The 13,311-nt window shown below is 48.1% G+C and overlaps 1 protein-coding gene across 4 annotated transcripts in view; it reads right to left on the reverse strand.

The window, feature by feature from the left end:
* Window positions 1-13,311, reverse strand: part of LOC140458206 (differentially expressed in FDCP 6 homolog) — a 73,687-nt gene that overhangs the window by 16,815 nt on the left and 43,561 nt on the right. For all 4 annotated transcript variants that reach the window (XM_072552456.1, XM_072552458.1, XM_072552457.1 and 1 more), the window contains 5 exons: window positions 11,606-11,714; window positions 11,009-11,199; window positions 9,547-9,654; window positions 8,442-8,608; window positions 2,661-2,841 (listed from right to left, as the gene is read on the reverse strand). In XM_072552456.1, the coding sequence (XP_072408557.1) occupies window positions 2,661-2,841; window positions 8,442-8,608; window positions 9,547-9,654; window positions 11,009-11,199; window positions 11,606-11,714 (756 nt within the window). The remainder of the gene's footprint in view (window positions 1-2,660; window positions 2,842-8,441; window positions 8,609-9,546; window positions 9,655-11,008; window positions 11,200-11,605; window positions 11,715-13,311) is intronic.

The following is a 13,311-nucleotide window of genomic DNA, read 5'->3' on the forward strand; positions in this document are numbered from 1 at the left end:
TTTGACTGAATTGAGTGGCCATACCTTTTTTTATACTCTAGAGTGGTTTGGATTTGGTGAAGCCTTTATTAGATGGGTAAAGGTTCTCTACAGTGACCCTCTCACTGCGGTCATCAACAATGGGGTACGATCAAGCAATTTTAGCATTTTTAGGGGCGGCCAACAAGGTGTTAGGTTATGTTTTAGGGCATATTCATCACTCCAGTTCCGGATCGGATGTTTAAAGCTAATTTTGTTCAATTATTCAACAAAATCAAACAAGACCTTCAAAGAAGGGAGGTGCTTCCAGTCTCATGGTTAGGTCAGATAGCTCTTATTAAGATGAGTATTCACCCCAGTTTATTGTACCCTACACAGATGCTCCCCCTCCCCCCCCGATTTTCAATAAGCGAACGTTCAGGAGATTGAACGGCTGGTTCAGCTCTTATTTGGCATCGTACGTGGACCCTTATTAAACTGGCTGAACTGCAATTGCCTCAGACTGGAGGGAGTGGATCTCCCCGACATTATAAACTAAGCTCACTTTTATCTGTTAATATGGTTAGATATCGAAACCTCTCAGGCAAAGTGCCCCCTTACTAACTTGCTGTATTTGGACAAAATGAGGACAATTAAGGAATATTGTCATAACCCAATAGTTATCAATCCTGTTAAAGCATGGAGGGCAATTCGGCAAAGGGAAGACAATATTGACAAAGCATCTTTTCTTATACCTGTGGTGGGTATGCTGGGTTTTCAACCAGGGATGATGATTCAGGATTCAAACATTGGGCAGCTAGGGGTGTGTCTTGCAGGGGTGATTAATTTGAGGGAGGTACAATGATGTCCTTTGATCAGTTAGCACAGAAATACAAACTATCTAACAGGGACCTCTTTCACTTTTATCAAGTTAGGGATTTTATTCAAAAAAAATTACACTTTTGACTGATTGCTTCAAATCCGACATAGAAAGAAGGGTGCTCAGTGCTAAGAGTACATCTTCTGTCAGAACTTTATATCATCAATTGGGGAGTACCCCCTCAGATGAGATCAATTGGCTTTGCACGGTTTGGGAGAGAGCGAGCTAGGCGCTGAGGCCTCCTCAGAGGCATGGGAAGATGTTTGGGAAAATGCAAGCTAGATATCAACTTGCAATAGGACCCACGGTTTACATTTGAAGGTTCTCCACAGGGTCCACTTGGCTCTGGATCGTCCATCAAGATTTAAACCAGAGGTATCTTCAACATGTCCCAAGTGTAGGGTTGGTACGGGCACTCTTACCCATTGTCTCTGGTTGTGCAACAGGCTTCAAACATACTGGGGCGCTGAGACAGGTACAATGAAAGGGTGAAGACAGACCCAATCTCTCTTCTTCTTGGCCTGCCCAGTGTGTTGCCTGTATATGTGCATAAGAAAAAGCTGTCCAGCATCCCCACTTTCTGCACAAGAAAGAAAATCTTGCTGGGTTGGGTGTCCAAAAATCCTGTTTGGTTGATGTAAGATTGTTATGGAGCATATCCCCTTGAATTTTCTTACAGGTACACCACAGAGCTGAGAATTTCTTTAAGACATGGCAGCCCTTTTTGGAATACCTTGACACAGATTTGTCTGCCACACTAATAAGGGCTTTTATATAACCGTAATGATAATGCTTTACGAGTCCAATATTCAGAGAGAGCAAACTGCGAGTGACATTTGAGAGTTAGCGTTTTGTTTGGCTGAACTGTATTATTATTTATTAGTTTATTGTTAGTTATTATTTAATTAGTTAAGTAGCCAATTGGATTTTTGTTTAATATATATTTTTATACATTTGTACATGAGGGTGGTTTGGGTTTTTAACTTTTTTTTGGTGTTCTTTCTTTGTATTGTTTTGAAATGTTGTAATATTTTAAAAAAATATTTTTCTATAAAAATATATTTAAAAAAAGAGCGGTCAGCTGATGAGGATAGGTTAATTGAGAAAGACTGGTTGAAATTCAGCTGGGGAACAGTATTCACTGGTGTTCGAGTTGGTGGCATGAGAGTTAGAAAAGAAACGTGGACTGGAAAACATTTGAATAGCCAAGTATTGGACATAAACTTCCTTGCTTTTACACTCCATTTTCCCGTTGCAATAAATGCCAACATTCCAGTCACCTTCCAAAATCCTTCCTAGATACCAATCACAGAATCTCGATAGTGTGGAAGCAGACCATTTGGCCCATCAAGTCCATCAATGTTTTGGGATTCATGCATGAGAGTATTTGGATGGACCATATGTTGTTCTGTTCTTCCCATCAAGATCACATCTGCCCACATCATACCCAATCTTCCAAATCTGCCCTCCCCCAACATCCAAGTGCCCCTGCGGCCTCCACAAATTACTTTGGGAAAGAGGGAGAGTTAGCTCAGTTGGGTGAACTGGCTGGTTTGCAAAACAGCGTGACAGCAACCGCATGGGTTCAATACCTGTCACCGGCTAAGGTCACCATCAAGGACTCCCCTTGTCAAAGTCTCCCTTCGCCAAACTCTCCCCTCGCCTGAGGTGTGATGACTCTCAGATTAAACCCTCACCAGTCTTCTCTCTCTATAATGAGAGAGCAGCGCTATGGTACTCTGTGACCACTTCACTCCCATGAGCACAGAGTGGGACAGACAGTGGTTGAAGAGTCCGTTGGCAGTCCCTGGAGGTCACTCACAGCAAGGTCCTGCTTGTTCCGCTGCCTGCTCTCTCTCAGTCGCTCCATGGCCTGCTGTAAAGCCTGGGCCTTGTTGGTCAACTGCTGCTGCTGCTGCCTCTCCTCCTGCCGACTGAGATCCTGTTGCTCACGTCTCAGCATCATCAATTCCTTCAGCTTCTCCTCCTCCTCCTGCAGTAGCCTTAAGGGGAAAAATAAACAAAACTCAGCAAGTAGGGGGCATTCAAAGCCAGCTTTAATCAGGCCAGACACAATCTGGCTCTATTCACACCAACAGTGAAGATAGAGAACATGGAAGTGTTATTTATATTTATCAAGCCTTTCTGTTCACATTCTCGGACCATAGCCAATTAAAGATAATTGAAAAATAGGAGCAGGAGTAGGCCATTTGGCCCTTCAAGCCTGCTTCCCCCATTCTATATGAACGTGGCTTATCATCCTCCTCAGTGACCTGTTCCCGCTTTCTCCCCAAATCCTTTGATGCCCTTAACCCTAAGAACTTGGTTGACGAGGGAGATTGAATGTCTAGTAAAGAGGAAGAAGGAGACTTACATAAGGTTGAGGAAACAAGGTTCAGACAGAGCAGTGGAGGGATACAGGATAGCCAGGAGGGAGCTGAAGAAAGGGATTAGGAGAGCTAAGAGTGGGCATGAAAAATCCTTGGCGGATAGGATCAAGGATAACCCCAAGGCATTTTATGCGTATGTGAGAAACCTGAGAATGACGAGAACGAGGGTAGGTCCGATCAAAGACTGGGAGACTGGGTATTGAGTCAGAAGAGATAGGAGAGGTCTTGAATGAGTACTTTTCTTCAGTATTTACAAATGAGAGGGACTGTATTGTTGAAGAGGAGAGTGTGAAACAGACTGGTAAGCTAGAGGAGGTACTTGTAAGGATGGAAGATGTGTTGGGCATTTTGAAAAGCTTGAGGATAGATAAGTCCCCCGGGCCTGACAGGATATATCCTAGGATTATGTGGGAAGCAAGAGAGGAAATTGCAGAGCCGTTGGCAATGATATTTTTGTTTTCACTGTCAACCGGGGTGGTACCAGGGGACTGGAGAGTGGCGAATGTTGTGTCCCTGTTCAAAAAAGGGAATAGGGATAACCCCGGGAATTACAGGCCAGTTAGTCTTACTTCGGTGGTAGGCAAAGTAATGGAAAGGGTATTGAGGGATAGGATTTATGAGTATCTGGAGAGACACTGCTTGATTAGGGACAGCCAGCACGGATTTGTGAGGGGCAGGTCTTGCCTTACAAGTCTTATTGAATTCTTTGAGGAGGTGACCAAGCATGTGGATGAGGGCAGAGCAGTGGATGTAGTGTACATGAATTTTAGTAAGGCATTTGATAAATCAGGAGGCATGGGATAGAGGGAAAGTTGGCCAGTTGGATAGAGAACTGGCTACCCGGTCGAAGTCAGAGAGTGGTGGTAGATGGTAAATATTCAGCCTGGAGCCAAGTCACAAGTGGAGCTCTGCAGGGATCAGTTCTGGGTCCTCTGCTGTTTGTAATTTTTATTAATGACTTGGAAGAGGGAGTCGAAGGGTGGGTCCAGTAAATTTGCAGACGATACAAAGATTGGTGGAGTTGTGGATAGTGAGGAGGGCTGTTGTCGGCTGCAAAAGGACTTAGATATGATGCAGAGCTGGGCTGAGGAGTGGCAGATGGAGTTCAACCCTGTCAAGTGTGAGGTTGTCCATTTTGGAAGGACAAATACAAATGCGGAATACAGGGTTAATGGTAGGGTTCTTAGTAAGGTGGAGGAGCAGAGGGATCTTGGGGTCTATGTTCATAGCTCTTTGAAAGTTGCCACTCAGGTGGATAGAGCTTGTAAGAAGGCCTATGGTGTATTAGCGTTCATTAGCAGAGGGATTGAATTCAAGAGTCATGAGGTGATGTTGCAGCTGTACAGGACCTTGGTAAGGCCACATTTGGAGTCCTGTGTGCAGTTCTGGTCACCTCACTTTAGGAAAGATGTGGAAGCTTTGGAGAGGGTGCAGAGGAGATTTACCAGGATGTTGCCTGGAATGGAGAATAGGTCGTACGAGGATAGGTTGAGAGTGCCAGGCCTTTTCTCATTGGAATGGAGAAGGATGAGGGGTGACTTGATAGAGGTTTATAAGATGATCAGGGGAATAGATAGAGTAGACAGTCAGAGACTTTTTTCCCCGGGTACAACAGAGTGTTACAAGGGGACATAAATTTAAGGTGAAGGGTGGGAGGTATAGGGGGGGATGTCAGGGGTAGGTTCTTTACCCAGAGTGTGGTAGGGGCATGGAATGTGCTGCCTGTGGGAGTGGCAGAGTCAGAATCATTGGTGACCTTTAAGCGGCAATTGGATAGGTACATGGATAGGTGCTTAAGCTAGGACAAATGTTCAGCACAACATCGTGGGCCAAAGGGCCTGTTCTGTGCTGTATTGTTCTATGTTCTATGTTCTAACTGTATCCAAATCAGTCACGCTGTATTGTAAACCAGCCAACTGAGCTAACTCTCCCTCTTTCCCAAAATAATTTGTGGCGGCACAGTGGTTAGCACTATTGCCTCAAAGTGTCAGAGACCTGGGTTCAATTCCTGCCTCGGGCAACTGTCTGTGTGAAGTTTGCACATTCTCCCCGTGTCCGCGTGGGTTTCCTTTGGGTGCTCTGTTTCCTCCCACAGTCCAAAAATGTGCGGGTCAGGTGAATTGGCCATGCTAAATTGCCCGTAGTGTTAAGTGAAGGGGTAAATGTAGGTGTATGGGTCTGGGTGGGTTGCTCTTCCGAGGGTCGGTGTGGACTTGTTGTGCCGAAGGGCCTATTTCCACACTCTAAGTAATCTAATCTAAACATTCAGTGTTTTGCCTCAACTTGTGGCAGAGAATTCCACAGGCTCCCCACGCTCTGGCTGAAGAAATTTCTCCAGGGAGTCATAGAGCACAGCAACAGACCCTTCAGTCCAACTCGTCCATGCCGACCATAATCACAAACAAAACTTGTCCCATTTGCCGGCATTTGGCCCGTATCTCTCTAAAGCCTTCCTATTAATGTACCCATCCAGATGTCTTTTAAATGCTGTAATTGCACCAGCCTCCATCACTTCTTCTGGCAGCTCATTCCATACATGATATGGAGGTGCTGGTGTTGGACTGGGGTGGACAAAGTCAGAAGTCACACACGACGCCAGGTTATGGTCCACGTGGTTTACTTGAAATCACAAGCTTTCAGAACGCTGCCCCTTCATCAGGTGAAGCGCACAGATACAGAATTTATAGGCTGAGCGATCACTGCAAGATATCCTTAGTACAGAGGAACCTTGATTATCCAGCATTTGATTAACCAAATTTCGGATGATTCTGAACAAGATCGCGAGGTCCCGACGTGTGGCTATCTATGTTATCCGGTACTCGATTAACCAAACGAAATACTCCCCACCTGTGTCCTTCAGAAAATGGAAGTTTCTCTGTAATTAAGAGTGTCAAAAGATAGTATCAAATGGTGTGAGTCGAGTGTTGACAGACTGAACAATATGTCTTTGCAGGTGATCAAACATGTCAAACGGTGCGAGTGAACTGTCAACAGCTGAATAGCAAGTAAAGGGATGACCTACGATCCGATTAATTAAGACAGAGAGATAATTACAAAAAAAGTCAACAAGATGGTGCTACAGACAAAACAAATGTCTGGAATAATGTTAGAGACACATGACAAGGGTCTAACCAAAGTTACAAGTAATCTAAAACTGTACATACTAGTTAAAAAGTTAAAAATCACACAACACCAGGTTATTTCAGGTGAAGAAGAAACAGCACTTTGAAAGCAAATACCTCCAAATAAACCTGTTGGACTATAACCTGGTGTGCGATTTTTAACTTTGTCCACCCCACTCCAATAACAGCTCCTCCAAATCAAACTAGCTAAGGTAGAGAGATAACAAGTCATCAAGATGATGGAACTCAGCGATCAGTTTCTGCTCGGTGAAGCATATTCCTCATTACAGTGGACGTTTTGGCACTCTACACCAGCATCCCCCCACAGTGACAGCATAGCGTCGACAACGGATGAATGGACACTGCGCAACAGTTGCCAGGCAGGACTGTTCCCTCCCAGTCAGGGACATTCAGCCTCCAATCTTCAGGCAAACATCCTCCAAGGCAGCTTTCAGAAATACACAACAACACAGAATCGCTGAGCAGAAACTGAGAGCCAAATTCTGTACCCATGAAGACAGCCTCAACTGTATTCTTGGGCTCATGTCACACTATATGGTCTATGTTTGTAAAATCTTCCCTACTGTTCTGTTTTGACACCATCATCTTGATAGCTTGAAAGAGATCAGAGTTGAGAGTGTGGTGCTGGAAAAGCACAGGGGTCAGGTAGCAGGAGAAACAACGTTTTGGGCATAAGTCCTCCATCAGGAATCTTGATAACTTGCCATGATCTCCCCACCTGAACTAGTTTGTATAGTTTTGGATTACTTGTTACTTTGGTTAGACCCTTGCTATGCACCTCTTACACCTATCGTGTTATTGGTTTGTCTCTAGCGTCATCTTAGAGTCATAGAGAAGTACAGCATGGAAACAGACCCTTCGGTCCAACCCGTCGATGCCGACCAGATAACCCAACCCAATCTAGTCCCAACTGCCAGCACCCGGCCCATGTCCCTCCAAACCCTTCCTATTCATATACCCATCCAAATGCCTCTTAAATGCTGTATTGTACCAGCCTCCACCACATCCTCTGGCAGCTCATTCCATACCCATACCACCCTCTGCATGAAAAAGTTGCCCCTTAGGTCTCTTTTATATCTTTGCCCTCTCATCCTAAAACTATGCCCTGTTGTTCTGGATTCCCCGATCCCAGGGAAAAGACTTTGTCTATTTATCCTATCCATGCCCCTCATTATTTTGCTTTAAGTAATCGGATCATAGGTCAGCCTGTCAACACTCTACTCACAGCTTTTGTATTCATCTTTTGACACTCCTAATTACCTGCAACTATCTTGCCATTATCTCTCTGCATATAAATTCTGTGTGTGCACTTCCTTCCACCACCTGATGAAGAAAGTGCTCTGAAAGCTTACAATATCAAATAAATCTGTTGGCCTATAACACGGTATTGTTTGACTATGTTCCATACATGTACCATGGTCTTCATGACCCTCAGGTCCTTTTTCAATCCTTTCGCCTCACACCTTAAAACTATGCCCTCTGGTTTTGGACTCACCTACCCTGGGAAAAGGAACTGGACTATTCACCCTTTCCATGCTCCTCATGATTTTATAAACCTCTATAAGGTCACCCCTCAGAAACACTCATCAGTCATCTCTTTCCACCTTTCCCAACCTGATAGTCTCTTTTTAAACCGTGATGATGCAATTTCAATCACTTCCTCAACCTCTCCTTGACACCACACCCACTAAGACAGGAACAGAAGTCGGCCATTCGGCCCATCAAGTCTGCTCTGCCATTCAATGAGATTATGGCTTATCAGCCTGGATTCAATTTTCCTGCCTTTTCCCCAAAACTCTTCAATTTCCTCACAGAGTGAAACAGATGGGTTTTTACAACAATTGCCATTAGTTTAACAGTCACTGTCACTGAGACTAACACGAGGAGGTGAGAATTGAATTCAAAATTCCAGTAGACACAATGGCAGGAGTCAAACTCCAAGTCTACGCAGCAACCATAAAAGGTTCTCCCGGGAACCCCCCGCACTGGGTCAGGATTAGTTTAACAGTTCGTTCAGTGATTGGGGAGATGGAGCAGCGTGCCCCCTGACCCTCACTGCCGATACTGCACCTTGCCTGCGCAGATCGCACTGTCTGCTCATTGGTGTGGGCCTCGATCTCAGCCCTGAGGGCCCGCTCCAACCCTTGCTGCATCGTCTCCAGTTCCCGAATCCGATGGCGCTGGGCACCAGCCTCCTGCTCCTTCTGTTCCATCACCAACTGCATCTGGAGCTTGTCCTTCAAGGAGAGAGGGAGATATGCTAAAATACTGCAGCATGTACTCACCGGCCCCACAAATGTTTCTGCCACGCGCAGTGTCCTCTCCCTGCACAAGCTAGGGGGCAGAGTCCTGTCCCGTGGAGCAGGAGTCAACACCAATAGGAGGTGCTCAGACTCCCCCAATACAGCTCAGCAGAGCCTGGGCACTAACCCCACTGTTTCTTGGAGCTAGGAGATTTCCATACAGGTGCACACAATTCCAAACAATTCCCAAACAATTGTGGCGTAGCACAGGTAGATTCCAAATGGTTACCTGGAGACTCCGTTCTGTGAGTGCGGACAAGGAGCGACATTCCTTTTTGTATAAGTTCCTTGTCCATTTGACACTGCATTGCCACTGACTGAAGTCAGCATTCAAAGCAGCGACTCTAGGCTTCATTGCGGCACGGTGGCTCAGGGGGCGGCACGGTGGATCAATGGCTAGCACTGCTGCTTCACAGCATCATGGGTCCCAGGTTCAATTCCAGCCTCGGGCAACTGTCTGTGCGGAGTTTACACATTCTCCCTGTGTCTGCGTGGGTTTCCTCCCACAGTCACAAAGATGTGCAGGTCAGGTGAATTGGCCATGCTAAATTGCCCATAGTGTAAGGTGCGTTAGTCAGAGGGAAATGGGTCTGGGTGGGTTACTCTTCAGAGGGTCGGTATGGACTGGTTGGGCTGAAGGGCCTGTTTCCACACTGTAGGGAATCTAATCTAAATCCAAACCCAACTGCAGCTCCAGGCCTAATGGACTATCCTGGGCTTGGGAGTGGATCTGGCTCTAGGCCTCACAACACAGGCCCAGACCTGAACACCAAACCAACTCTGGGCATCATGGTCCAGCCCTGGGCCTGGGACTGGATCCAGCTCCAGGCCTAGTGGTGCAAGCCCGGTTCTAGGCCTCCCATTTTTCTTACCGTCCTGGCCTTTTGTAGCTCCATCCGCAGCTTCTGCTGGAGCTCCTCGTGCTGTGTCATCCAGTGGAGCTCCTTGGTTCGCCAGAGGTGCTCAGCTTCTTCCTGTGCCTAGGAGACCAAAATGGGCTTTCAGAGATGGAGGTGGGAATGATAGGAGCTGTTTGAGGTTTGTGTATAGCAACCATGGTGCTATAACAGGAATTGAGAGCAGGAAGATTCCCATCACTGAGCAGTGTCTTGCCTGGACAGTAAAGTAACTAACCAGTCAGCTCTCACAAAAGGACCAGAACCACTATTTTATTTCCTCAGTCCATTCCGTATTTGTATCGGACATTGGCAGGGTTGGGGAAAGGAGACATGGATCGGACCTCAGCATCCCAACGGATGACTGAACAAAAAAAAAATGGTCTGCTCACACTCACACTGAATGCTTACAATCTGCTCAGCATGCACGGAATGCTCACACACGCTCTTGCAAGACGGTGCTCAAGCTCGCTCACGCACGACCTGCGCGCACGCAGTGTTGAAGCACTCGCCCTCGCAGGCTGCCCTCTCCACGCGCAGTCACACAGGCATTGCTCACACTCACCCGCCCAAGCGCATGCACAGTACATTCACACTTACCTGCGCACACAGTAAGCTCACACACAGAGTACGCTCACACCCACCTGCGTGCACATACACAGTATGCTCCCACTTGCGTGAACACACTGTATGCTCACACTCACGTGCACACAAACAATATCTTCACGCTCACCCATACACACAGTATGCTCACACTCACCCGCGCACACTCAGTACACTCATGCTCACCTGCACACACATGCAGCGTGCTCCAACTCATCCTTGCACACAGTATGCTCACACTCACCCACATGCGTATACACACAAACACACACAGTATGCTCACACTCACCTGCACACACGCGGACAGTATGCTCACACTCACCCACGCATATACACAGTATGCTCACGCTCACCTGCACATACAAAGTATGCTCACGTTCACCCGCACACAGACACAGTATGCTCACACTCACCTACACACACACGGACAGTATGCTCACGCTCACCTGCACATACACAGTATGCTCACGCTCACCCGTGCACACACACTGTATGCTCACGCTCACCCGCAGAGTGTGCTCCCATTCACTCGCACACATAGCATGCTCACGCTCAACCGCGCGCACACACAGTACCCTCACACTCACCTGCACACACAGTATGCTCACAATCACCTGCGCACACACAGTATGCTTACACTCAACCACACACACGTGCGGTATGCTCACACACACGGTACGCTCACCCACAGTATGCTTGCACACACATACACACAGTACGCACACCTACAGTACGCTCGCACACACACACACACAGTATGCTCACACTCCTGCACTGACAGTGTGGGGTTGGTGAGGGTGGGGTGGTACATGTAGACCGCGTGTGGCACTCGGACCTGCCTGAGTTGTTCGAGCTGTGCTAGCTGTGCCTCTCTCTCGGCCTGCAGCTCTGCCAGAGCATCCTCCTGTGCCTTCTTCTCCAATAACCTGGCGGCTGCCTGCCGACGCTGCTCCCTCCGCCTCTCCTTCTGCACCTTGTGCATTGAGCTCTTGTTCTCCGCCAGGGTCCAGATTGCAGCCATGATACCTGCCCCAGGGCAACAACACAGAGCCTCACCATTACGGCAGGAACCAAGGGGAGGCACGAGATTACAACCATTCACCTCTCTGCCAATGTTCAGGAGGAACTGCAGCTTCACAAGGAGGCAGGTCACCCCCATCTTCTGAGGGGCAACTAGGGACGGGCAATAATCACTGACACAGTCAGCAAAACCCGCCACCTGGTATGGACCAAGCCAGCGCTCCCTGAATACTGCCACTCAGAGACACTGACCTTCCAGGAACTCACTCACAGATAATCTCTGTGTCACAGAGACGGACAGTCACAATCTCCCCACCCCTTCCCCGAGCCCTGTCACAATCACCACCCCTCCCAACCCCACTGCCCCCAAGGCATACACCATACACATGGCTTTCCCACATCCATCACTTACTGTCCATCCACTCCTGTCTCCGCTTCATGTCTGACGCACTCAGCTCATACGTACGATTTACAGTCTTCACACAGAACAGGCATCGCTTTCCTTCCTTATCAGGGAGCATCTACAGGAGAGGAACACAGCACCAAATGAGGAACTGATTGACGAGCCTGAGACAGCAAGGTTAACAAAGAGCAGCCAGCAGGGAGAAAAGAATCAGTGGCAGATTGACAAGGGCTTTAGTATTTTATGTTGTATTATAGAGTGGAGAAAACGAGGACTCCAGATGCTGGTGATCTGAGTCAGGAGAGTGGTGCTGGAAACGCACAGCAGGTCAGGCAACATCCGAGGAGTAGGAGAACCGACGTCTCGGGCATAAGCCCTTCATCAGGATTTCTAACGAAGAGCTTATTCTCGAAACATTGCCTCTCCTGCTCCTCAGATGCTGCCTGACCGGCTGTGCTTTTCCACTCATTATACAGAGGCAGACCTATCCCCACCAGAACTGTAGGAGAAAGAGGTAGCCATGGGCCCCAGCTATGCCTGTCTCTTTGTTGGCTACGTAGAACAGTCCATCTTCTGTAGTTACACCGGCACCACTCCGCACCTCTTCCTCCGCTACATTGATAACTGCATTGGCGCCACCTCGTGCTCCCGCGAGGAGGTTGAGCAATTCATCAACTTCACCAACACATTCCACCCCGACCTTAAATTCACCTGGACCATCTCAGGCACCTCTCTCCCCTTCCTGGACCTCTCCATCTCCATCCACGAGGACCGACTCAACACTGACTTTTTTTTTTACAAACCCACTGACTCCCACAGCTACTTGGATTATACCTCTTCCCAACCTACCTCCTGCAAAAATGCCATCCCGTATTCCCGATTACTCTGCCTCCGCTGTATATAGCTCCCAGGAGGATCAGTTCCACCGAACACACCAGATGGCCTCCTTCTTTAGAGATCGCAATTTCCCTTCTCACATGGTTGCTGATGCCCTCCAACGCATCGCATCCACATCCCGCACCTCCGCCCTCTAACCCCACCCCTCCAACTGCAAGAATCCCCCAAGTCCTCACCTTCCACCCCACCAACCTCCATACACATCGTATCATCCTCTGCCATTCCCGCCACCTCCAAATGGACCCCACCACCAGGGGTATAATTCCCTCCCAACCCCTTTCCGCAAAGACCGTTCCCTCCGTGACTACCTGGTCAGGTCCACGCCCCCCTACAACCCACTCTCCCATCCTGGCACCTTCCCCTGCCACTGCAGGAACTGCAAAACCTGCGTCCACACCTCCTCCCTCACCTCCATCCAAGGCCTAAAGTAGCCTTCCACATCCATCAAAGTATTACCTGTACATCTACCATTATCATTTCTTGTATCCGTTGCTCCCGATGTGGTCTCCTCTATATTGGGGAGACTGGGCGCCTCCTAGCAGAGCGCTTTAGGGATCATCTCCGGGACACCCGCACCAATCAACCACACCGTCCCGTGGCCCAACATTTCAACTCCCCCTCCCACTCTGCCAAGGACATGGAGGTCCTGGGCCTCCTTCACCGCCGCTCCCTCACCACCAGACACCTGGAGGAAGAACGCCTCATCTTCCGCCTCGGAACACTTCAACCCCAGGGCATCAATGTGGACTTCAACAGTTTCCTCATTTACCCCTCCCCCCACCTTACCCCTAGTTCCAACCTTCCAGCTCAGCACCGCC

This window comes from Chiloscyllium punctatum, chromosome 32 (genome assembly GCF_047496795.1).
Source record: "Chiloscyllium punctatum isolate Juve2018m chromosome 32, sChiPun1.3, whole genome shotgun sequence".
NCBI lineage: Eukaryota > Metazoa > Chordata > Chondrichthyes > Orectolobiformes > Hemiscylliidae > Chiloscyllium > Chiloscyllium punctatum.